We start from the raw sequence: 26,918 nt of genomic DNA, 5'->3' as shown, positions 1-26,918 counted from the left end.
TTGAAAGGTGAAAAAACCTCAAGTGTTCACAGCTGCCTGCTTTTGGAACAAGTCCTGTCAGAGAAGCCCCCTGTGAACTATCATTAGTCTCGTATACCTTTCTTTTTATATTAACTCTTATCGCTGTTGGTCTTTTTAATTAATAACTTTGTTTTAAAAACTTTTAAATTGCAAATTTCAAAACTTAGTGAAGTAGCAAGTACTGAATCATAATAGGTATTGCTTTAATCTTCAGGCGTAATAACTTCTTGAAGCCTAAAGTACTTAGCTTTTTTGTAGTAACAGTACTAGCAGCTCTTAGCTATGTAGAATGACTTTGGGGATAACTCGGCTGATATTAATAGCTCGTAGCTAGGTTCCTTGCTGTACTATGCTTCGCTCAAAGGAGCGTCTCCATTTCACTCAAATAAGAGCTTCCTCGGGAGATATTCAGCTCTACAGGCTGGTGGTTCATTCTCATTTAGCCATCATATAACCTCACACTCTGCCTAAATCGCCCAACGGGGAGACCGACTCCTTCAATGTGCTGCCATTTTACAAAATGGTGGCAGAAGGAGTAGGATGCTTCTACATGCCTCAATAAATCTGTCATGTATTTTTTGGATGGAGGGGTGCTTCAGCAGTGGAAGCTGTTTGATTGTAGGCTTCTCTATGCCAGTTGTTCAGGCCCAGAGTGTCCTGGCCTGGGGTACATGGTCCAGGTGTACCTTGGAAAACATAGCCTCAGGGGGAGAGGTATATTGAACATGTTTAATTTTAACTTCTGTCGGTGGTAAGCCAAGTCCCTTTCACTAAACAGCTCTGATTGCACTCCACTTCTTGCCGTTCTTTGTTGCCATTGTTGGCTGCATGGCCTTGAACCTTGCAAAAGGATTAGATTTAGATTTTAAAATCGGTTGTCAAATAGTTATAAATCACAACAGTACAGCTGCTGGGGCCTGCCTTCTGCTTCATCACTGATGACATGGCAGAGAGAAGCCCTAGCAGAGCAAGCTGCAAACAGCCTGTTTGATGCTATTTCTAAGGGCTGGACACTGCCACCACTGCTGGGACCAAAGGAATGTCAGATCTCACAGTGGGGGTGTTGGTCGGGTCCTGAGGTGCTGCATAGGGGGATGGGAGGAAGTGATGGAAAACTGCTGCACATGGTGGGAGAGAGAAGAATTGTTGGACATGGGCTGGAGAAGAGGAAGGGAGATGCAATAAAGAGGTAGAAAAGGGTGAGAGGAAGAAATCCTGCATATGGTGGAGAGGAAGGAGACATGCATGAGAGGAGAGAAGGAGAAATGATGAACATGGGGTGGAGGACAGAGAGAGATGGTGCATGGGGAGAGAGAAAGAAATGTTGCACGTGATGATGGCGGGGAGGAAAGGAGAGATTCTGCATGGAGGGAATAGGTTTGACCCAGGGCACAAGGCAGGGAGAGAGAGTAGACAGTAGGAAAAAAACAGAAATGTTGGATATGGTAATGGAAGCAAAGGTATAGAGATGGAAGATGGATGGTGAACATGGAGAAAGAAGAAAATGTCAAATGGGCTGGAGACCCTGGCAAGTGAGTTAACAGAAGACAAACAGAAACCGGAGCCTGGGACTAACATTATTTGAATAATAAAGTGACCAGAAAACAAAAGTTAGGAAAAAAAAATTATTTTCTATTTTGTGATTAAACTATGTCAGGTTTGGAATGTGTATCCTGCCAGAGCTAGTGTTAGACAGCAAGCGTGAGCTAGGACCTAAAAGAGAGAAAAAGTCTTCTTTGTTTATTTTGTTTACACTACAGCAGTGTTCTTCAACCTTTTTACACCTATGGACTGGCGGAAATAAAATAATTATTTTGTGGATCGGCACCGGTCCGCAGACCAGCAGTTGAATAACTGGGCTAAGTCGTGGGCCAGACCCCACCCATCTCCACCCAACCTCCGCCCCCAGACCCCACCCCCATAATAGTACTAATTGTAAGAATATTTTTTCCATTCATTTTTCATATATACACACACACAGAATATAATCGTATTAACAACACATAATGGTTAACCACAAAATTAAACTACACAAAGCACACTCTATGCTTCTCAATATTCATTCCTACCAGAACACAGATAACCCCATGCAAATATGGGGCCAAAAACTAAAAGTACTAATATATACAAACAAACCCTAAGATGCAAGACTGCATGCAGTACAACCCCAGAGGAAAAGAAACAAATGCATTTCTTCCTGAACAGACAGCAGATGTACCGTATTTTTCGCTTTATAAGATGCACTTTTTCCCCCCCAAAAATTGGTTGGAAATAAGGGTGCGTCTTATAGAGCGAATACCCCCCTGACCTTAATTCCTTTGGCGGTCCAGCGCTGTAGGGCAGGAGCTTTCAGCTTCCTGCCTTTTCCTCTGGATGATTCTCTCTCTATGTAGACACCGCTGTCTACAAGCTTATCCATAGTGTCCTCCACGTCTCTTCAGCTCCCTGATTAAGGCTCCAGCGTCGCTGTAAATAAAGGAGACGGACCTCTGACGATGCACTGCCACTGCCCCGCTTGAAACGCGAGGACACCCAAGTTCTGTCGACATCGGGGCTGGGGAAGAGCCGGCGAAGCAGCAACATGTCTCTGCAGGGCCCTTCCTCTGGCTAACTCCCTCCTGCTGACTCCCATGGCACAAGACAAGGCAGGAAGCAAAACGCAGGCGGTAGATTTTTGGCTAGCGCACGCTAATCCAGTGCATGCGGTAAAACTCGTAGCGCACCTTCGTAAAAGGAGCCCTAGGTGTGGTGAGAAACGTGGGCCCTCTTTTACTAAGGTGCGTTATGCGTTTTAGCACGCTTTTAGCGTACGCTAAATCAATGCGTGTGCTAACCGCTAATGCGTCAATAGGATAACACGCATGCATTAGCGTTTAGCGTGTGCTAAAAAGCATAGCGCACCTTAGTAAAAAAGGGGGATGGTTCTTTGAGTTTGTCTGGCAGGATCTATTGTTTTGCTTTAAACATGGGTGACCTGGGCTTAAAAGGAGTCTTATGCGAGGTTCTACTGTAATTTACTGTGTTACTGAAGCTACTATCCTCTAAGAAGCTGCTTCCATAGGCAGCTGGCCAGTCTTGCCTAATAGTTGTAGCAGCCCTTGCCCCACTCCCATTTTGAATGCTCGGGGAGGGGGGGGGAGGCCCACTCATCCCTTGCCTCAGGCAGCAGATTACCTTGAGCTGCCCCTGTTTAAACTCCCTAATCAAACCAAAATGAATCGCTTCTCATAACCTTTTAAAAAATTATAAAGAATCCCCAAGAAACAAAGTCCTTTCCTTGAAAAGTGATTAGACATTTACATCGCCATTACTCGAGACTTCAAATCCAAAAAGGCCTTGCATCTAAACTGAGTGGCTCTCTAAAGACATCAGGAACAATATTAATCCTAGCACTGCAGAAACTCTTTCTTTTTAAAGAAATTCTTCAAAGCCATTACATTACATTAACAAATGTAACCAAAAGGGTAGAATGAGAGGTAATTATATCTGGAGAATCCTCAAGAAACGCAGTCAAATCAACTTCAGACATTTCAAGTTGATCTACACTTGTTGGTTATCCTGGAGCTTCTTTTTAGTAGGTAAATTAATAATTACTAAACTGCAGTTTCAGCATTTCTTAATTTTAATATCTCCTTGCGATACTTCCTAAGAAGAATTTCAAGAGATATCAGATACACCCCCTTTTACTAAGCACTGGTTTACTGTATAGTGTGCCCATACAACAGATTTTACATTGGCCACACTAAGCGATAAAAAAAACCACCCGAAACTCCTCCGTCAATTGTTCTGATAACCAGGAATTTCAGATCCAAGCTCAAATAGGTTTAGGCAGAGAGGATATCCTCATAATATTGTTTAAAAAGCCTGGAAAAGGGCGTATAATTGTCATCGAGAGTGGCTGCTTCACCATACGGGACACAATACCCGTCAGTCACGCTGCAAATAAGCTTGTGCTGATGCCTATGGGATATCAGACCACCCCCCAAGCAACGTAGCTACGTTGCTTGGGGGGTGGTCTGATATCCCATAGGCATCAGCACAAGCTTATTTGCAGCGTGACTGACAACGAGTATTGTGTTACACTGCTTAGGATACATTTGAATTTTAAAAAGATGGCTCAGATGCAAGTCACCATACGGGAGCCACAGAAGGTAATCCCACCGTATGTGTCTTGCCGTTTTTAACTGAAAGCCACAGGGTGTGCTAGATTATCAGAAAACATTGGTCGGTGTTGCAGGTTCATCCTGAATTAATGAAGTTTCCAAAGTCTGCGTTCAGCAGAGGATGCAATTTTGGTGAATTGGTATGTCATAGGGAAGTCCCGTGCGGGACCAGAGGGAGAAGGGGCCAATGTGTTTATTACAAGAAATTAGCCTGGGCATTCCCAGGGAGATTACAAGATTGATATCTATAATATTATTACCGGTATGTGATGCACAGTAAGGAATTCAGGGGAGAAAAATTATTTTTGACAACTAATACTGATTGTACTTTTTCAGCTGTGTGCCTGTGCAACAGATTTTATTTACATTGGCCACACAAAGCGAACTGTAAAAATAAGAATAGCAGAACATCTAAGCAATATTCGATGTGGCCATGTAACCGAACCACTGGTCTCGCATTGGGTGGAGGCTGGTTATGTGACAGAAGATTTGCTTTACACTGTATTGTTACACACTGCCTCCTGTACAGGTGACATTTCTCAATTTTTGTTGGAGAAAGAACTTCGTTTTATTTTTAACTGGCACGCCTTGAGTCCTGAGGGAATTAATAATGAGATTGATTGGTTTCAATTATAAGAGTGGGGTTAATCTGGGTCCCGGGGAGGGAGGCAGCCTTGCTACCCTATCAGGTGTTAATGGGAAGTGATGTCAGGCTTCCTCTTTAAAAGTTATGAGGAAGTCAGCATCTCTTCTACAGTTAGTCAACTGAGTTTTGCTCAGTTTGGTTACTCTGTGCAGTTGGAGCCACAGAAAGGTATTTATGAAGAATTAAGTGTTTAAATTAGTATTGTGGTGAGATAAGAACATAAGAAGTTGCCTCCGCTGAGGCAGACCATAGGTCCATCCTGCTCAGCGGTCCGCACCCGCGGCGGCCCATCAGGCCCATTGCCTGAGCAATGGTCTATACCTATCTATACCCCCCAATCCCTTTTTCTTCTAGGAATCTATCCAAACCTTCTTTGAAACCATTTAATGTTTTCTTGTCTACAACAGCCTCTGGAAGCGCGTTCCATGTATCCACCACCCTCTGAGTGAAAAAGAACTTCCTAGCATTTGTTCTAAACCTGTCCCCTTTCAATTTCTCCGAGTGCCCCCTTGTACTTGTGGCGCCCCTTAATTTGAAAAATCTGCCCCTGTCTATTTTTTCTATGCCCTTCAGGATCTTGAAGGTTTCTATCATGTCTCCTCTAAGTCTTCGCTTCTCCAGGGAGAAAAGTCCCAACTGCTTCAATCTGTCGGTATATGGGAGATTTTCCATTCCCTTTATCAGTTTGGTTGCTCTTCTTTGTACTCCCTCAAGTACCGCCATGTCTTTCTTGAGGTACGGCGACCAGTACTGGACACAGTACTCCAGATGCGGCCGTACCATTGCACGATACAGCGGCATGATGACTTCCTTCGTCCTGGTCGTAATACCCTTCTTAATGATACCCAGCATTCTGTTTGCTTTCCTAGAGGCTGTGGCGCATTGCGCCGATGCCTTCAGTGTTGCGTCTACCATCACTCCCAGGTCTCTCTCCAGGTTACTAACCCCTAGTGGTGTTCCCCCCATTTTGTATGTGAACATCGGGTTCTTTTTCCCCACGTGCATGACCTTGCATTTCCCCACGTTGAAGCTCATCTGCCACTTTTCGGCCCACTTTTCCAGCTGCGTTAGATCCTTTTGGAGATCCTCGCAGTCTTCCTTGGTTTGAGCCCTGCTGTATAGTTTGGTGTCATCTGCAAATTTAATGACTTCACACTTAGTTCCCGCCTCTAGATCATTTATGTAGATATTGAACAAGAGCGGTCCCAGCACCGACCCTTGCGGAACTCCGCTCGTGACCCCTTTCCAGTCTGAGTAGTGTCCCTTTACGCCAACCCTCTGCTTCCTGTTTGCCAGCCAGTTTTTGATCCATCGGTGGACCTCCCCTTGTACCCCGTGGTTCCATATCTTTTTAAGCAGTCTCTCGCGTTCAGTGACATGTGTGATATTTGTTTTACTTTGGGTTATTTTTGTATTTTAGAGTCTCCCCACCTGAGGAAGTGCACTGTCGCGAAACTTGAGTCGGGGGGAAGACTTATGTTTCACGGCTTCAAGAATCTTTAATTGCTTGCACTGGCACTTTCACACACAAGACTAACTATTTTGTGACCAGCCCATTCCAGCCACAGCTAGCAGATAAGTGTTTTTTTGCTATTCTGCTTTATCAATATGATTTATGACTGTGGTGGTAAAGACATAGTTGGTGCTAAGATGGTCTGATGGCAGCCTATGTTAGGTTCACTTCACATGAACATTAATAGGTTGTGGATCTGGGCACTAATTAATTACATTACATTGATGTCTTCTATCCCGCCAATACTTTTCAGTTCTAGGCGGTTTACAACAAGAAATTAGCCTGGGCATTCCCAGGGAGATTACAAGATTGATATCTATAATATAATTACTCCCTTAGTATATATAGTTAGTAAAAAGAGGGCCATAGAGAGGAAAAATTCAAAAAAGCGCAGGTTGCAAATCCTACATACATTCTCCATCATTTCTAACTTCAAATACAAAATAATGGAATCTTTGTTAGCAGAAACAGAAATATTTTATAACTCTGCAACCTGTGCTTGTACATCTGAAACTCTCTTATCCACATTGGAAAGTGTGGCTCATTGGTTAAAGCTACAGCCTCAGCACCCTGAGGTTGTGGGTTCATACCCACGCTGCTCCTTGTAACCCTGGGCAAGTCACTTAATCCACCACATTGCCCCAGACAGACAGATTAGACAGATTATGAGCCCACCAGGACAGACAGGGAAAAATGCTTGCATACTTTAATAAATTCATGTAAACTATTCTGAGCTCCCCTGAGAGAACAGTATAGAAAATTGAATAAATAAATAGTGTTGAAAGCTTCAGCCTCTCATAACCAGAGCTGGTATTATGACATCATAAAGCTTCATTCTACCAATGCCTAAGTGCCAACCTCATCAGTGATGTCACAATGGCTTGATTGTCCTATACTCCGCTCACTTTTACTACATGTTGATTTCTAGACTGGTGCAGTGGTGCGGTATATAAACTGTTATTATTATTATTATTAAAGCTACAGCCTCAGCACCATGAGGTTATGGGTTCAAACACACATTGATTTTTGTGACCCTGTGAAAGTCACTTAATCCCCCCATTGCACCAGATACATTAGATAGATTGTAAGCCCACCAGGACAGACAGGGGAAAATGCTTGAGTACATGAATAAATTCATGTAAACCATTCTGAGCTCCCCTGGGAGAATGGTATAGAAAATTGAATAAATAAATATATTTAAATACACATTTTTCAATGTGTACCACTTCCACAGAAAAGGAAACATTGTGTGATTTCAGTAACTCCTCCAGAGGAGAATTTAACAACCAAATATCTTTCAAAGTTACTTCCTTCGTTTTATCCACTTTAGGGGCATCATCTTGAGGATCTGCCACAATTATTACCGATCGCAGTTTACTAAAAGAAACAACTTGGGATATACTGTGCCCTTGTATCGCTCTATGGTTCAGCCGTACCTCGAATACTGTGTGCAATTCAGGTTGCCATATCTCAAAGGAAATGTAGCAGAATTGGAAAGGGTACAGAGAAGGGAGCAAAAATGATAAAAAGGGATGGGACACTTCCTTATGAGGAAAGGCTAAAACAGCTAGGGTTCTTCAGCTTGGAGAAGAGATGGCTCAGGGCTGATATAGAGATCTATAAAATATCGAGTGGAGTGGAAAAGGTAGATGTGAATCGCTTGCTTACTCTTTCCAAAATTGCTAGAACTAGGGGATATATGATGAAGCTACTAAGGAGTAGATTTAAAACGGACGAGAGAAAATATAATTAAACTCTGGAATTTGTTGCTGGAGAATGGAAAAATCAATTAGCTTAGCAGTGTTTAATAAAGGTATGGATAATTTCCCCTTTGCTCTTTTATTAATTTTACTATCTATAAGCATAATTTTACTTCTATTTTATCTTTTACTAGCTGATGCCCCGGCGTTGCACGAGTATTTAATTATAGCAATAACACTGTAAATGGAATCAAATAAAGATACTTTATAGTGGTGAATGAAATTATTTTTTAACAGCTTTATAAAAAGTACAATATTTAAATTATAATGTGGAATATTTGACAAAATGAATACAATACAACTTACACAAAACTTGATTATAAACAACATTTTTAGTTTCACCTCCAGGAGCAAGAACATATAAATTCAGGGGTGAACCCACCCTTGAGCAAGCAACATAGAGTTGTCCATGGGAAAAACAGGGGGATCTTAAATCCACTCCACAGTATGTAATAGTCTGTCCCTGTGATTTGTTGATTGTGATAGAGAATGCAAGTCTCACTGGAATTTGCAATCTCGTAAACTGAAAAGGAAGATCTGTTGGAATAAGTGGCATCCAAAAGTTTCAGTATTGATTTAAACAACTCAATATGTGGAAACTCAGGTTGAAAAGAAACTCCATGCAGTTGTTTCCCGGTTCAGAATGGAACCTGTGTTCCTAGTTCAGCATATGTGAGTACTCATGTAATGTAATAACATTATGAACTGGGGTGCATGCAGGAAACAGTTACAAACACAGTTAGAACATACAAACTCTATATGTATGGTGCCCGTGGTAGAATAGAAACGATGTCCCTAGTGGTTATAGTGTCATAGAAAGTGTTTTATAGTTGGAATTACTGTGATAATGGCAGCTTTTTACATTTTTTCCATTGACATGAATGGGTGAAATCGGATTTTCTGTTTGTAGCTCCGCCCACGTGTGCAGGTGGGCCGCGAGACCCCCAGAACATATCACCCCAGGTAGTGAGGGATCAGCATACCAAGTTTCGGTCAAATCGGTCAAGCCATTTTTGAATTACTGTGAGAATGGCAGCTTTTTACATTTTTTCCATTGACATGAATGGGTGAAATCTGATTTTCTGTTTGTAGCTCCGCCCACGTGTGCAGGAGGGCCGTGAGACCCCCAGAACATATTACCCCAGGTAGTGAGGGATCTGCATACCAAGTTTCGTTCAAATCGGTCAAGCCGTTTGTGAATTACTGTGAGAATGGCAGCTTTTTACATTTTTTCCATTGACATGAATGGGTGAAATCTGATTTTCTGTTTGTAGCTCCGCCCACATGTGCAGGTGGGCCGCGAGACCCCCAGAACATATCATCCCAGGTAGTGAGGGATCTGCATACCAAGTTTCGTTCAAATCGGTCAAGCCGTTTGTGAATTACTGTGAGAATGGCAGCTTTTTACATTTTTTCCATTGACATGAATGGGTGAAATCCGATTATCTGTTTGTAGCTCCGCCCACGTGTGCAGGTGGGCCGCGAGACCCCCAGAACATATCATCCCGGGTAGTGAGGGATCTGCATACCAAGTTTCGTTTAAATCGGTCAAGCCGTTTTTGCGTGATCGCGGCACATACATACATACATCCGATTTTATATATATAGATTGTAAACCGGCTAGATACCCATTGATGGTCGGTATATTAAAAATCAATAAACTTGAAACTTGATGGCCTGGGAAAATCCACAGCAGCATAAAATAAGCAGCATAAAATCTGTTTATTACCTGGGATCTAGATAGGTACTTGGGACCTGAGTTGGCCACTGTTGGAAACAGGATACTGGGATTGATGGACCTTAAGTCTGTCCCAGTATGGCAATTCTTATCCCTGTTGAGCCCCACGTGGTATATTAGGGAAACCTCTTGGGAAACCCTTAACTCTGGATTCTGGAAGACTATGTGGAGGGGGAGGAGCTCTGTCGGGAGAGCTGAGGGATACAATTGTTGATGACAATATCTGTGTTCCAGTTGTTCCTTTAGGTCATGGCTGAATGATGTGTTTGTCCATTGGAGCAATCGGAGTAGGAATCTTCAGTTTCACTACTCCTTTTCCATGTCCCCATTGTGAATCAAATATTGTTTTAAAATGTCCTTGTATATGTAGTATAAATTTTGAGGGTAGAAGCTATTGGAATTTCTTTGTGCTAAAGAGGAACTGAGGGTTCAAGTTTGGCACTCGGATGTTTAACATACTGATATATGGGCTGGCTAGGTTTGCTTGGTGTATCAGGTTTTTCTTATTCTTTACAATGTTTCCTTATCTTGGCCTGATAAGTTTCCTCATCATTATAATAAGAATAATAATAACAGTTTATATACCGCAATACCGTTAAGTTCTATGCGGTTTACAATAGATTAAGCGAGGTACAAATTGAATGAATTTAAGAGGGGGGAAGAGGAGAGTTAATAGGACCGGAAATGCGTTGTTGAGGAGAAAGAGATTAATAGGACAGAGGAATCACTTTGGAGGAGAAAGAAGATGAGTGGGTCAGTTGTCTAGATACTTTAGGAACAGTTGAGTTTTTAGACGTTTTCTGAATTCCTCATAAGTAGTGGTTGAAAGCAGTTGATCTAGGTCTTTACCCCACAATGCTGCTTGATGTGAAAGAAGGTGTTCATGGTGTTTTTTCAGTTTACAACCTCTAACTGGGGGGGAAACGAAGTAGGAATGAGAGCTTCTCTTGCGTCTGTTGGCAGAGAAGGAGAAAAGGTCAATTATGTATTTAGGGGCAAGTCCGTTTAGCACTTTAAAGCAGAAGCAGGCGAATTTAAACTTTATGCGTGCTTCCATCGGTAGCCAATGTAACTGCCGGTAGTAGGGTGATACATGATCGAATTTGGATGATATTATTTAGGACTATGATTTCTACTTGTTTATTATTATCACTTAGGTGAGATTTTCTGTCTTTTTGGGAGAGTGGTGAGAGAGGCTGTCATCAATAAAATTTTTTTTTTTTTTAAAGCCCCAAAACAAGTGCGGGTGTTCGTGCATTTTTTTATATTTGTCTAAATGAGGAGGTGCTGAAAACCTCTCAGTCCAAGCAACCAGTTTCCTAAATTCTGAGTGTTATTTTGCCACTGTAGCTGAAAACAGCCTTATTTCGTTCAGTGCCAATTTTCAGAAATGAAATTCTGTGTTTTGACGTTGTTTCAGATCATTGATTGAACCATATCCACGTGATTCTCTTCATGGCTGGGCTGAGAACTTTTCAGCACTCCCTTATATGCAAGTATCTGTGCATGTCCAGCTGGATATTTCTATTTGTGTGTGTGTGTGTGTGTTTTTGGGGGGGGTGCTTGTGTATATGTATGTCTGAACATGTGCAAATATCTGTAATTGGGAAGGAAGAGGAAACAAAAGGAGTGGTTTGAATGTAGCAGGTCCCAAACTACCACTACTATATTGCAAATTGAGTCAATTTATTTTATTTTATTTTTATTGGGGGGGGGGGAGGAGGTGCTTATTTGTCCTGAACTCCTGGGCCATTTTCAAACTTGGTATGGTTTTTTTCTCCGATTCTTCCCCCCTACTAAATGTGGCCCAATTCAATTCAGTTTCAGAGAATTATTTTGCTCCCAGATAGACAGGCAGGCAGTCTCAACCTCTTATGTATAATTTCCTTTTAACATTCTGTCAGACTGAAAAGAGCTAATGTTAAAGTGTAAGGTATAGTGTCAATTAATCTTGTGGTTTGATTGGCTGAATATTCCCTTATTTCCTTTTTCTCTCCTTTACACAGCAGGTGTTGCAGAAATTTCTGATATGATATTACAGGATACATTTGGTTGCTAAATAAAACTTCTGATAAGTGGAAGCAGGTGAAACATGAAATAAGAAACCATGCAAGATAAGGAGATGCAAAGGCCCTGATTCTCCAAAAGTGCGTCCCGATTTTAGGCAACTGTAGACGTCCTACAGCTGTCTAATCAGCCAATCGGGATGCACGTTTTAAAAAAAAAAAATGCTCCCCAGGCAGGCCTGAAGGCGCCTCCGGGAGCCTAGGGAGACCCGCAAGATGCCTAAGCTCGTCTAAGGGCCTTAGGCGGGCCTTAGGCTGAACCTAGGCGGCCCTACGCGTCTCCCTAGTAGATGAGAAGCTTAAAAATGTAGGCCAGCAAAATGCTGGTCTACATTGTAAGTAGACGCGGCCGCTATACTTATCGCGGCAAGGGATCTCTCTGCCGCTATAAGTATAGCGGGCCGTGGCCCCTGACCGATCACTGGCAGGAGGGTGCCCAAACCCTCCTGCCCGAAGACGCACCCCCCTCCCCGACACTACCGACCGCCCCCCCCCCCGACATTACCGACCGCCCGCCCCTCCGACATTACCGATCTCCCCCCCCCCCGACAATATCGGTCGCTGGCAGGAGGGTGCCCAATCCCTCCTGCCCGAAGACGCACCCCCCCCCCCCCGGCGCTAACAACCCCCAGTCCACCAAACCTGTTCTTACAGATGGGTCTTGCACGTCGAGCAAGCAGGCACGCCTCGTCGAAATGAGGCGGGCCCGCCCCTTCCCGGCCCATCCCGCCGAAGCCTAAGGCCTGATTGGCCCAGGCTCTACAAGCCTGGACCAATCAGGCCTTAGGCATAGCGGGTCTGCCCATCCCCACTTAATCTAAGGCCTGATTGGCCAATCAGACCTTAGACTTAGTAGGGATGGGCGGACCCGCTATTCCTAAGGCTTGATTGGTCCAGGCTTCTAGAGCCTGGGCCAATCAGGCCTTAGGCTTCGGCGGGATGAGCCAGGAAGAGGCGGGCCCGCCTCATTTCGACGAGGCGTGCCTGCTTGCTCGACATGCAAGACCCATCTGTAAGAACAGGTTTGGTGGAGTGGGGGTTGTTAGCGCCGGGGGGGGGTGCGTCTTCGGGCAGGAGGGATTGGGCACCCTCCTGCCAGCAACCGATATTGTCGGGGGGGGGGGGGCGATCGGTAGTGTCGGGGAGTGGGGTGCGTCTTTGGGCAGGAGGGTTTGGGCACCCTCCTGCCAGTGATCGGTCAGGGGGCCACGGCCCGCTATACTTATAGCGGCAGAGAGATCCCTTGCCGCGATAAATGTAGCGGGCCGTGTCTAATCTAACCCGATTCTCTAACCCGCGTCTGTAACATGGACGCCGGTTACAGAATCGGGGTTTAGTTTAGGCCGATTCTGAATAGGACGCCTCTCCCGGGCGTCCTATACAGAATCAGGGCCTAGGTGTCTTGCGGGCCTCGCCTTCAATATAGGCGGCCTGCCTGGGGAGCATTTTTTTTTTTTAAAACGTGCATCCCGATTGGCTGATTAGACAGCTGTAGGACGCCTACAGCTGCCTAAAATTGGGACGCACTTTTAGAGAATCAGGGCCAAAATGTCTTGAGAATACATCTATGAGGGGTGCTGCCAAGTTCTCAGCCCAGCCAAGAAGGGAATGATGTGGAGTCATGAAACTTACAAGTTATTCCACATATTCATCCCTTAGTTCAACATAAGAATTGCTATACTGGGACAGACCAAAGGTCCATCAAGCCCAGTATCCTGTTTCCAACAGGGGCCAACCCAGATCCCAAGTACCTAGCTAGATCCCAAGAAGCAAAACAGATTCTATGCTGCTTATCCTAGGAATAAGCAATGGATTTCCCCAAGCCATCTCAATAATGGCCTATGGACTTCTCTTTTAGGAAATTGTCAAAACCTTTTTTAAACCCCGTTAAGCTAACTATTTCACCACATTCACCAGCAACAAATTCCAGAGTTTAATTACATATTGTGTGAAGAAATATTTTCTCTGGTTTGTTTTAAATCTACTACTTAGTAGCTTCATCGCATGTCCCTTAAACCTAGTATTTTTGGAAAGAGTGAACAAGTGATTCATATCTACCCTTTCCACTCCACTCATTATTTTATAGACCGTTATCATATCGCCCCTGAGACGTCTCTTCTCCAAGCTGAAGATCCCCAGCTGCTTTAGCTTCTGCTCATAGGGAAGTCGTCCCATCCCTTTTATAATTTTTGTCGCCCTAATCTGTACCTTTTCTAATTCCGCTGTATCTTTTTTGAGATACGGCGACCAAAAGTGCACACAGTATTCGAGGTGCGGCTGTGCCATAGAGCTAATATAAGGGCATTATAACATTTTTATCTTTGTTTTCCATTCCTTTCCTGATAATTCCTAACATTAAGAACATAAGAAGTTGCCTCCGCTGAGTCAGACCAGAGATCCATCGCGCCCAGCGGTCTGCTCCCGCGGCGGCCCATCAGGCCCATTGCTTGAGCATTGGTCCTTGACTATTTCTATAACCTATCTCTGCTCCTATCCCTATAACCTAACCTCAATCCTTATCTGTACCCCTCAATTCCCTTGCTCTCCAGGGACCTATCCAAACCTTTCTTGAAGCCCTGTAACTTGTTCTGGCCTATCACAGCCTCTGGAAGTGCGTTCCACGTATCCACCACCCTCTGGGTGAAAAAGTACTTCCTAGCGTTTGTTCTGAACCTGTCCCCTTTCAATTTCTCTGAGTGCTCCTTTGTACTTGTGCTTCCCCATAATCTGAAAAATCTGTCCCTGTCTACTTTTTCTGTGCCCTTCAGGATCTTGAAGGTTTCTATCATGTCCCCTCTAAGTCTCCGCTTCTCAAGGGAGAATAGCCCCAGCTTTTTTAGTCTTTCTTAGTAGCCGCCACACATTGAGCGGAGGGTTTCAACTTATCCTCAACAATGAAACCTAGATCCTTTTCCTGGGCAGTGATTCCTAACACAGAATCCAGCATCACATAGCTATAGTTCGGGTTCCTCTTTCCCACATGCATCACTATGCACTTGCTCACATTAAATGTCATCTGCCATTTCGACCTCCAGTCTTCCAGTCTCACAAGGTCCTCTTGCAATTTTTCACAATTCTCTTGCGACATAACAACTTTAAATAACTTTGAGTCATCAGCAAATTGAATTATCTCATGAGTTATTCCCATCTCTAGATCACTGATAAATATGTTAAAAAGCAGCGGTCCCTGCACAGACCCCTGGGGAACTTCACTATTTAATAAACTGCTATGTAAGGGAAATACTTCAATCTATGCCACCAATACTCCTTGCTATTTTTCACTATTCATAAAACAATTTCTTTTGCTTTCTCAAAATAGACTGCATGTGCCCGGACTGTTTAAACACAAGGGGAAAAAGCCTCAGATCCCCGCACACCACCAGAGCAAATCTTGTGGTCATGCTGAAGAGGTAAATAACTTCACTGGCTTAAAAAAAACCCTTGGTTGGATTCTCACTCTTGCTTAATGAGTGTAATCATTAACTGAAACTTTCCTTTCCCTCTCTAAAAGGCATTTCACTTGTAGGAAAACTAGGTTCTTCCCTCCCTTTCAGAATCACTCAGCTCTGGAACAACCTTATCTCCCCTCTTAGGAATCTGAGCTCCCTCCAACTCTTCCGTAAACATCTGAAAACCTGGTTATTCTCAAAAATGTAACTCCTCCTCCCTCTCTGGTTATTCTAGTCTTCTAAATTTTCTCTTCATTTTGCCTCTTCCCTCCACTGGAGTTCCTTTCTACCCTAACTCTTGTTAACCGTGTCGAGCTTTACGATGTAGAGATGATGCGGTATACAAACCTAAGGTTTAGATTAGATTAGATTATACTGAATGTTTTCAAAATTTTAGCGGGGAAATACTTATCTTAATGTTTCTGCTTTTTGCTGCTGCTGCTGCTACTGCATTCCATGCCGGGCTTATGTGCCGAGACACTCTGGGCTCCTTTTACAAAGGTGCGCTAGCGTTTTAGCGCACACACCGGATTAGCGTACTACCCGAAAAACTACCACCTGCTCAAGAGGAGGCAGTGCTAAAACCGCTAGTGTGCATTTGTAAAAGGAGCCCTCTAAGAATCTCCTGCCCTGACGCAGCCAGAGAGCGAAACAGCAAGCAGCCAGAGAGCGAAACGGCAAGGAGTTATCGGTAGGATTTAATAGCATAAGCCCAGCATACCCTAGCGGCAGACCACATTGATATGAGCTAAGTATCGCTTTTCATGTTACTCATAGCGATGTAAAAGAGCACTATACTTAAAATATTTGTAAAAAATAATCATGAAATAGAATTAAATGATCCAGTGATGAGGCGGCACATGAAGCCAGGGGCAGTGAGAATTTTTAAGCCCCAGGTGGTGCTTCTGAGGTTCTGGACACTAATAGGTTGTAACTACGGAGGGGTGATCCAGTTTATAAGGAACTGTAGTCACAGATGAATGTGAAGTATGTATATGTTCTGTCATTTTGTTCTTTATAATAGTCTTTACCATTTTGCCTGGCACTGATGTCAGACTCACCAGTTTATAATTTCCCGGATCACCTCTGGAACCTTTTTTTTAAAAATTGGTGTCATGTTGGCCACCCTCCAGTCTTCTGGTACTATTGCTGGTTTTTAAAGAAAAATTACAAATTACTAACAATAGGTCTGCAAGTTCATTTTTCAATTCTTTCAGCACTCTGGGATATATACACTTGGTACATCGTGTCTGAAGTTTCTATAACCCTTCTAAAAAATACTCTGATGTCTGGTCACTGAAATACTGCTTCACTGCTGCAATCACCTTTGAATCACTCAAAAATTGGCCCTTTTCAAACTCTTTTTAAGGTCTGGAAACAGAAACTAGATGGAGCAAGATCTGGTGAGTAGGGTGGATGGTCTATGCACTGAAACCCCAATTGTGTCAAAACATCCATCATTTTGCCAGCCTTGTGAGCAGGTGCATTGTCTTGCAAAACGAGAACTCCTTTCCATAGTTTCCCTCTCCTTTTTTCTTTTAATGCCTCCTTTAATCAGCACAGCAAGTTACAGTATTATTCTGTACTAGTTTTTTAGCCCCTTACATTAATGGGTGCTAGCAGTCCTTCTCCCTTACTTTTACCTCCCCCCCTGTCCAGCAGCACTCCTTCCTTGAGAAAGAATGAGCTTGGTCTTTGTACCTCCCTGTCACCTCCACAATTCTCAAACCAGGCCTTCCTCCTTCCCTTTCCAATCCCAATACAACTGCACTTATTATCTACTTTCCTCCTCCAGGCCGAGGAACTAACCAGACCCTCTCCTTCCTTCTTTCCCTCCTACCCTGGACTTTCTGATTTCCTAGACTTTTCCCCTTTACTTCCTCCCCGATGTTAATTCAAATTCCCACCCCTCTCTGTTTTTTGTCATGGCCCTCCCTCTCTCCTTAACTTCCTCCATTATATTTCTCCAGCCCTCTAAGAACCTCCTACACCCTTGCCCTCCATCTCCTTGATCTACTCTTGTCCTGGATAAGTCCTAGTCTCCCTTCCCCCCAAAGAAAGCATATCCACAGCCAAGTCCTAGCAGTCAGCCAGGCCTCCGTTTCTCTCCTCATTCACCAGCTGGTCCCAAGGGCTCTCCAACAGCCCCCTCCTCGATCCCGATGGAGGCGGCCGGGCACACCTTTCTGGCCCCCCTGTTCTCTGACAGGAATCCGATTACAACATGGCGGACAGGAAACGCGGCAAGAGTGCACAGGCCAGACTTCTGCCAGTAGTACTGCCCACAGCGGGTCCCTGCATCCTCCCTGTCCATGCAGTCACTGCCTACGACATGACTAAACTTTCCGCTACTGCTGGCCCTCATTTTTGTGGCGAGGAATCAGCCCCTTCTAGCCGTCATGCTCTCGACAATCCCGACAGACCTCGGAAACTCACCCGGGTGCAGTCAAAACAGATCTACTGTGCACAGGGCTGCCATCAGAAATTTCTGGGCCCCTTACTGAGCAATCCTATTGGGCCCCCCACGCACCCCTTCCCCCCCCCCTTCTTCCATGGGCCGAATACACACATACTTTTCTGCTAATGCTCCACCTAAGCCAGTCCCTTAAAATCTTCTCACGTCCATTGGGTGATTTGGCATAGAGGAGATATTCATAAAAAGAACGTCCGTCAAGATCTTTACTCATAGACTGTGCCATTTGCTTTAAATCATCTTCCATCATTAATCCAAATTGCACAATTCTTTTTCTGTCTTTGTCCTGAATGACATCTGGCCACATTGCTGGATCCTTCCAGTCAACAAATTTATGAGCAGGCGCGGAGAACGCATTTTTAAACAAATGTAGTTTATCCTTGTACTCCTTATGTAATTTTAATCATCTATGGATATGTTTGTATGTTTATTGTTCAAATGGTTTTATTTATGTCCCCAAATTTATTTTTGTTATACGCATTGAAAATATTTGATATTGCGTTTAAATCAAAATCTCAATAAACTTGAAACGAGTGCCCGTGAGATTGTGGGAGGGTTAAATACTCAAAACTTAGAAGAATAACAATTTACTTAAAGTTTTTGCTACGCCAGCTTTCTGGTATCTTTACATACAGTGGCGTACGTAGCATATGTAACACCCGGGGCCCAACATTTTTTGGCACCCCCCCATCTGTAAGAAAAACATGATTTTTAGTAACAAACCACACGTCACACATGAGTACCTAGGAAAAGGCAGCATCTTACATATTGCAGTGAGCAGTACATCAATATACCCATTGTAAAACTAAACAAGCCAGACCAGCACAGATCAATCCTACACCGTCAATCCTAACAGAAAACCATGTCTTTTGAACACACAGAACACAGAAAACACCTTCGCCTAGTATGGAATATGTCATCACAAACTAACCCCTCACTCTTTTACAAAACTGTAGTGTGGATTTTAGCCACGGTGGTAACAGCCCTGACGCTCATAGAATTCTGAGCATCAGAGCTGCTACCACCACGGCTGGCGCTAAAAAACGCTCCACAGTTTTGTAAAAGGGGGGATAAAATAGAAATACACAGTTTCAACGCTCTAGCTCAGAGGTGCCCAAACTTTTTGAGCTTGTGAGCTACTTTAGAATGACCAAGTCAAAATGATCTATCTACCAACAATAAAATTAAAAAACACAAAGCACACTATACGCTGAGAAAATGTTAATTATCATTCCTATTCTGGATTTTTTTCAAAGAGGTCAAGGCAGATGACTCTATGCATTATCACCTCAGTAACAACCATACAAAAATAGACAAATATACCCTCCATCCTTTTTATTAAACCACAATAGCAGTTTTTAGATTAGATCGCCAAGACAAAGTGAGTCCTGGGTGATCGACTCACTTTGCCTTGGCGAGCTACTGGCGCCCCTGCCTTAGAACACTGCCTAGGACCCTGGGGGAGCCCGGGCCCCCTGTCAGCTCCGGGCCCCTGAATGCAGGACTTGTAGTACTGCCCTGATGGTGGCCCTGACTGTGCATGCGGGAGCACGGAGGCACGGACCCATGCAGTTTGAAGTGCGCATGTGCACTAAGGATTTTATTATAGCGGATTAACTGTTTGGCCCCTTGGAAGATATTCAGTCACCACAGCACCTTCCTGATCCCAAAACACTGTGGCCATTACCTTTCTTGCTGACTTTTTGGGTCTTGAATTTCCTTAGCATTGGAGAACCTGAGTGCCACCATTGCATGGATTGTTGTTGTGTCTCAGGATCATAGTGGTGTAATCATGTTTCATCAACATTAAATAGTTGTTCCTAAAAGTTGGCACCAGCTCACTGAAAATGCTGTAAAATCAACTTGGAAGTATCCACTCAACATCATTTCTCATCAGCATTCAAACATTTGGGCACCCACTTGGCTGGCAGCTTCTGCATACCCAGTTGCTCGCAGATTATACACCCAATACATTCCTTGGATATCTTAGGGCTCCTTTTACTAAGGTGCACTAGTGGTTTTATCGCGCGCTAAACGCTAATGCCTCCATAGAGTTTGCGTTAGTATTTTTCGTTTAGCACATGGTTTACGCACGCTAATCTTTTGCGTGCGCTAAAAACGCTAGCGCACTGTAGTAAAAGGAGCCCTTAGTGTCTCAGCAATTGTTTTAGCCAATATTCGCCAATCTGCCCAAATAAGGTCATGGACATGGAGCTGACACAGTTTGAGGCCTCCCTGACCTTGCTGCATATTCGGGGGTCTCAATCTCTACACTGAAAGTTTGCACACCACTTCTTCACTGTGGAGTATGATGGGCATTTGTCACTCAACGTTTGCATCATAGATTCATGGATTTCCTTTGGAGTTTTCTTCTGCAGGAATAGGAACTTCATGATAGCTCAAGAGTTCCACACTTGAAAATCCTATACTTTTTTGTTGACATGGTTCAATCAATGATCTGAAATAATGTCAAAATTACGATTCTGCAGAACGGCACTTTGCAAAATAAAATACCACTCCATTCCGCTGCAGTGGCAAAATGACGCTCAGAATTTCGGAAGTTGGTTGGGCTGAGAACTTTTCAGCACCCCCTCATATAATAATACCTCACGCATATACTGTATGAAGTCTCATGTATACTATTTAGGAAGCAGCTCTCTTCAAAAGTATTAGTCAGGTATGAGCTTTGGGCTCAAAGAGACTTGGGAAAAGAAATGTGTTTTGTGTTTTCAGTCAGTAAGTGGTGTTCATGGCTCGATACTACACTTAGTTGAACAGCAAATCAGCATGTCCTGTCATAACAGTTCGTCTACATTGACTTGATGCATGCTATAATTAAGGCACCAAGCCGTGCATTCCAGGAGCTGTGACCTAAGTGAAATAAATGGAATGACTGTAAAGAAAAAGATCGGCTCGTTCAGATTTATTCATGTCCCAACACAGCTCTGTTTGCCTTGCCAGCTAGTGTTGATTGGGCTGCTTTCTTCCACCAAGTGAGCATCTCTTTAAAGAGCTACAGCAGCATGTCATGCACATAGGTAAAACCTTGCTTCCCCAGAGAGTGCCTGATCTAATTACTGTAGATCTGAAATATGCTGTGCCTGTACAGTTTAGTTGTAAAGTTAGTTATTTTATAAATACTGCAGTTTAACCTCCAATGTATTGCTTTAGAGCAGTGGTCTCAAACTCAAACCTTTTCCATGGCCACATTTTGGATTTGTAGGAGGGCCTCAGAAAAAATAGTTAATGTCTTATTAAAGAAATGACAATTTTTGCATGAGGTAAAATTCTTTATAGTTTATAAATCTTTCCTTTTGGCTAAGTCTTAATAATAATATTGTAATTTTATAGCTAAAGAGACATATATGATCAAGAAACTGTTTTATTTTACTTTTGTGATTATGATAAACATACCGAGGGCCTCAAAATAGTACCTGGTGGACTGCATATGGGCCCTAAGCCGTGAGTTTGAGACCATTGCTTTAAAGGGAAAGCATTATCAGCACCTGTCACTTTCCTTTGAAAGCTGCTTATTTTTGTATAGCAAACAACAAAGTTGGAAGAAAACATTTTAAAAATTTTACAGATTTTAACCATGTGGAGTAATGCATTGTGCGTAGTGGTTAGAGCTACAGACGCAGCACTCTGAGGCAGTGGCATAGTAAGTGGGGGGCGAACTGCCCCAGGCACCATGTCGTGGGTGCACCGGCACCTCTCCACCTCACCACGCCATACTCGCACTATCCCTCCCAGCCCCAACCCGTACCTCTGTAGATATTCGCTAGCAAAAGGAACTACTGTCTGTGGCTCATGCCAACCTAGTTCCCCTCTGAATCACTTCCAGGTCACGGGGCCAGGAAGTTATGTCAGAGGGAAATCCAACACTAGCGCGAGGAGCATGCTGGAGAAGCCACTCGCTCTAGAAGATTTAGAGGTACTGGAGAGGGGAGAGGGTGTGTGTGGAAGGAGAGGAGGGCATGGGGAGGGGCACCTCCTACCCTTACTGTGCCACTGCCCTGAGTTTGTGGGTTCAAACCCTGTGCTACTCCTTGTGACCCTGGGCATGTCACTTAATCAAGTTTCAAGTTTATTAGGATTTTATATACCGCCTATCAAGGTTATCTAAGCGGTTTTTACAATCAGGTACTCAAGCATTTTTCCCTCACTGCCCCATGTACACTAGATAGATTGTGAGCCCACTAGAACAGATAGGAAAAATGCTTGAAGTACCTGGATTTAAACCACTTTGAGTGTGGTTGTAAAACTACAAAAAAGGTTCTGTACAAATCTTCATCCCTTTCCCTTGTATAATCTGAACTGTTTGTAAGCTTGTAATATCAGTGAAAATATCTGCTTTATAGTGCAACATTTTCTTACTAATGTTTCCCTTACCGGGTCCATATCGAATCTCTTGAAGAAAAGCTTGAAAGTCTTGAGGCTGAGGATCTCATGTCTCGCCTGTTACTGTGCCAGAATTACCTGTATAGAAACACAATACAGTACATCAAAACTACTGGGTTAAAAGAAACTTATCAGCTTTAAATGGGAAATAATATATTCTATATAATAATAAAATGCTAAGCGCGCATGCGCACTCACGCCGCGTGTTCCCTGATCCCTCATCTGTCGGGATGTGCCGGCAAGAGTGCGCATGCGCTACACCAGGACTCGCAGAGCGTTGGCTGCCAGGAGGAGGGCTTTGAGGCAAGGCGGCTGTCGGCAGAGGGCAGACGCCGGGCCAGGACGGTCTGCAGATAGACGACTTGCTCCAGCTCGCGCCACCTTCAAAATTAAAAATAAATGGCGCCACACCGCCTCCCTGTTCGCGCAGACCTCCATCAAGGAAAAACAGCACTACCGGCCAAAGTTTATTTTAAAGTTTAAAGCCGCTGAGGCGGCTCCTCTCATGAGCCACACCTACGTCGGAGAAGGCTTCCGACGCAGGCAGCGATAGTGCGAGGAGCCGCCGCAGCGGCTTTAAACTTTAAAATAAACTTCGGCCGGTAGTGCTGTTTTTCCTTGTTGGAGGTCTGTGTGAGCAGGGAGGCGGTGTGGCGCCATTTATTTTTTGCCGGATTTGCGGACAACAGGGACTGAGCCGTGACAACAGGTGCATGCTTTTTACATCTCTTGAGCGGCCGAGGTATTTTTACCCATTGCAGGTTTCAACATGTGTAAAAATAAATAAAAACACCTAACCAAGAACACCTTGGCGGGAGGGAGGAATACATGACCTAGGAGCCCCAGATTCTAAAACCCAACCACCAATTTGCTCTGGGGAGGGGGTGGGGAGACAGAAGGGGGCCACAGAGAGACAGGCATGGCACAACAGATAAATACGGTAGGCAGGGGGCCAGGGAGAGAGACAGACATAAAGAAAGACAAATAGACAGGGGGCCAGAGAGACACATAGAAAAAACACAGCCAGCCAGCAAGCAAGGAGAGAGAGACAAAGAAAAAAAGACAGACAGCCAGCAGCCAAAGAGAGAGAGAGAATGAAAGACAGACAGACAGCGGGCAAAGGAGACAGACAGGCAGCGTCTAAGGAGAGAGAAAGAACCCCATACCCCAGACAAACACTAGCCAAGGAGAGAGAGAGAAAGAATGACAGACGGGGCCAGAGAGACAGACAGAAAGAAAGACAGACATCTATTCTAGCACCCGTTAATGTAACGGGCTTCAAGACTAGTAAATAATATTTCAGTAAATGCAGTGGTATTGCCAAGTATTTGAGATTTCTGTATCATTTTCTTGAAAATAGCAATGCTCAATGTGTTACCAAATAGAAATATTTTTTGATGATAATACATATAACACAGATCAAACTCTGAATGAAAGACATAACTGCTACTTCACTAGAACCAAATAGAACACAGTGATCAAGATAGATCAACAGAACAGATGGAACTGAAAAACCTTCAAACCAATCCAGATCATCCTGATCTAAAGGAGATAATTTCTTGCAAAACTTCCCCATCAAAGATGTCACTATAGGATGGTGTACCCCTTCTTCTTCTTCTTAAAAAAAAAAAAGCAACGAAGTGACTTACTACCTCAGTTGCAATACCTCAGATTGGGCCCAGGTTAACCCAAACTACCATATGATCCTCCTTTCATAAGAACGTAAGAATAGCCTTACTGGGTCAGACCAATGGTCCATCAAGCCCAGTAGCCTGTTCTCACAGTGGCCAATACAGGTCCCTAGTACCTGGCCAAAACCTAAGGAGTAGCAACATTCCAGCATCTCAAAGAATAGTAAGATTCCGAAACCCCAAAGAGCAACATTCCAGAGCTGTGATTGTGATGTTATAATGGCTCATTCCACAGTGCCTCAGAGTCAACCTCATCAGTGATGTTAGAATGGCTTGTTGGTCTGATCCATTAAGGCTGTTCATATGCTCTTACATGTGCCAAGTACAGTGGTACCATGGAATCCGAACTTAATCCATTCCAGAATCCCGTTCGAGTTCCAAGACAATTTTTCCCATTGAAAAGAATAGAAACTGGATTAATCCGTTCCTTGGTCCCATAAACTGCAAAATTGGGCCTACCTGGCAGAAACAGTCCGATCGGGACCCCCCAGCAAGACAGCAAGATCGGCAATGGCAGCTGCAAGTGGTGTTCAGCCCAAAGCTTCCCTCCCAGGTGGAAACAGGAAGCTGCGTCAGAGGGGCTGAGCACTGCTTGCAGTTCGGGATTCCAAAGCAGTGTTCGGATTCTGGAGCAAAAATGAAGAAAAAAAAAGTTCGGATTCAAATCGTTCAAGTTCTGGGGCGTTCAGATTCTGAGGTACCACTGTATAAATCTTCCATTTAGCCCGGTAGCCCCTCCTCACGGTGGCCAATCCAGGTAACTAGTACCTGGCAAAAAACCCACCTAGCTGCTGCACTAGCAAGAGGAGTAACAAGCAGTGTTATATTGCACGTCATTTGCTGCTATGGGACCGGCTCCTGGCAGGAACAGCAGAAATGTGTTGAGTCATATTGTGAGGTTGGTGTTCAGCAGAAGGTGGTAATGTTTGACTCAAATGTACTGTTGAGGAGGGGAATTTGAGTACAAATAGCTGTGTTGCACTGAGCCCGTAAAAGAAAGAAGCCCAGGTGGGAAGATTGGGAACGAGGCAAAGTGCCTGAAGGGAGTGGGAGAAAAATGAAAAATCTTTGGAAGAAGAAAAGAAATAAGAAGTGGAGTAGAGGCAGGAGGTGAAAGGGGGAAGAGTTTCTGAGGGTTTGAGAAGACGGTAAAGAGTTCTGGGGGAAAAAGAGGAGAATCGTTTTGAGAGAGGCAAGAAAGGGGCAACAGCATCTGAAGAAAAGGGATCATAAAAGGACAGAAATCTGGGAGAGGTGATAAGGGGGGGGGGGAAAGCATCTGAAGGGGATGAGAAAGGAGCTTTGAGAAGGGATGACAAGAAAAGAAGAACATTGTACATTGTAAGAAAATTTGAGAAAAGGATAAAAATGTCTTAGAGGAGAGAAAGCAAAGGATGAGTGTAAGGAAAGTTAAGAAAAGGGATGCGTGCAGGGCTATAACCAAATAAACCATAAGGCAAAGAGTATGTGTGAATGCAAGAAAGTGTGGGACAGGCACGTGGGATTTCTTATGGAGAGGAGGAGATAAGTAGATGGTTGAGGATGGGCCGACTGGATGGGCCATTTGGCCTTAAATCTGCCATCATGTTTCTATGTTAAAAGGTACCCCATATTCTTTTTCATTGCTCCCAGTCTTTGAAATGCTCCCCCACCTTATTTATGAGCTAAATTCCACCTTAAAAAGTTTAAGGTAGGGTTGAAATTCATAAACTTTTAATTCCATATGCATCTTGTAGGACCCTTCAATCCAGTAATCAAAGCCAGTTCACTATCCCTTAAATTTGAGAACTCTTATACCACTCGCAAATCCATCTTCTCTGTTACAGCTCCCACACTGATCTTTGTTTAGAAAACTCTTTAGATACATTTAAATCCAAACTTAAAATGTTCCTCTTTAAAGACACCTTCACATTGTAAACTCTTTCATCTATGAAAACTGATCATCCTTTGCAGAAATCTTAAAACGAACAAAACGCTTATTTTGAAGCAACCTCCCCAACCTAATTGTATTTCCCTTTCCCATTTTCCTTTTTTATTTTCATCTCAATGAATTTATTAATCTCTCCTTCCTATTCTCCTAATGTATCATGTACGTCAATGCGTAAATGTTTCTCTTTTTTAGTTTAGATAAGTTTTTAGTATTTTTTATATATATATCTAATCTAATCCTTAGGTTTGTATACCGCATCATCTCCACGTTCGTAGAGCTAGACGCGTTTTACAGTAGGAGAAATAGGAAGGAACTACAACAGAGGGTCATTTTATTGTAAACCGTGTAGATACCTGCATGATAAACAGTATATAAAAAATATAGAAACGTGAGCATGCTTCTGAGGCAATAGAATCAGAGTGTTTTGATAGATTTCAGTTTCCCATGGGGAGGGGGGGTTGTGGTTATGAGAGGTTGGTGAACCTCTCTCTCTCAGGTCTGCTGAACCTGCTTCTTGTTAGATTGTAATCTTCTGGTGCTTTATTGATTAGAGTCCTTTCCTGTCTAAAAAATTGATTTTCTTCCTCTCTTTGAACTTATTAGTATTGAACACCACCTTGTTTGCCAGTCTAGAAAGACAATATATAAAATTCTCAATAAACTATGCACCATAACCATAAGAGCACTAACTCCCAGGTTTCAAAATAAAAAAATGCAACACTACAAATGCCATAGCAGACCCTAGAATATCGATGCACCTCCCAAACGGAAAAATAGATCAAACCAGATTGCTATATATTCTTACACAGATAGTAGTGTACATGCTAGCAGAATACCATACTTTGGTCATCCATGCAGAACAAAATAACTCACAAATTAGAAGCTGAAAGTCGCAGACAAAAACTGGCAAGGAAACCATAAGCCCATTGGAGAAAGGGAAACAAATGTATTCACCTTGGGCCATCCTTTACAAAGCTGCGCTAGCGTTTTAAGCATCGGCCACAGCAGTATGAACTCTGATGCTCATAGGAATTCTTACCGCCGCGGCCGTCGCTAAAAAGGCTAGC

The 26,918-nt window shown here is 43.5% G+C and overlaps 1 protein-coding gene across 1 annotated transcript in view; it reads right to left on the bottom strand.

Annotated features, from left to right (window-relative positions):
- The window catches only part of ASAP1 (ArfGAP with SH3 domain, ankyrin repeat and PH domain 1), a 558,081-nt gene that overhangs the window by 498,197 nt on the left and 32,966 nt on the right, over window positions 1-26,918 (bottom strand). The window contains exon 2 of the mRNA XM_033933030.1: window positions 22,222-22,308. Within this exon, the coding sequence (XP_033788921.1) occupies window positions 22,222-22,280 (59 nt within the window). The 5' untranslated portion in view covers window positions 22,281-22,308. The remainder of the gene's footprint in view (window positions 1-22,221; window positions 22,309-26,918) is intronic.

Source organism: Geotrypetes seraphini, chromosome 2, assembly GCF_902459505.1.
Source record: "Geotrypetes seraphini chromosome 2, aGeoSer1.1, whole genome shotgun sequence".
Taxonomy (NCBI): domain Eukaryota; kingdom Metazoa; phylum Chordata; class Amphibia; order Gymnophiona; family Dermophiidae; genus Geotrypetes; species Geotrypetes seraphini.
This window is presented reverse-complemented; position numbering and strand designations above follow the sequence as displayed.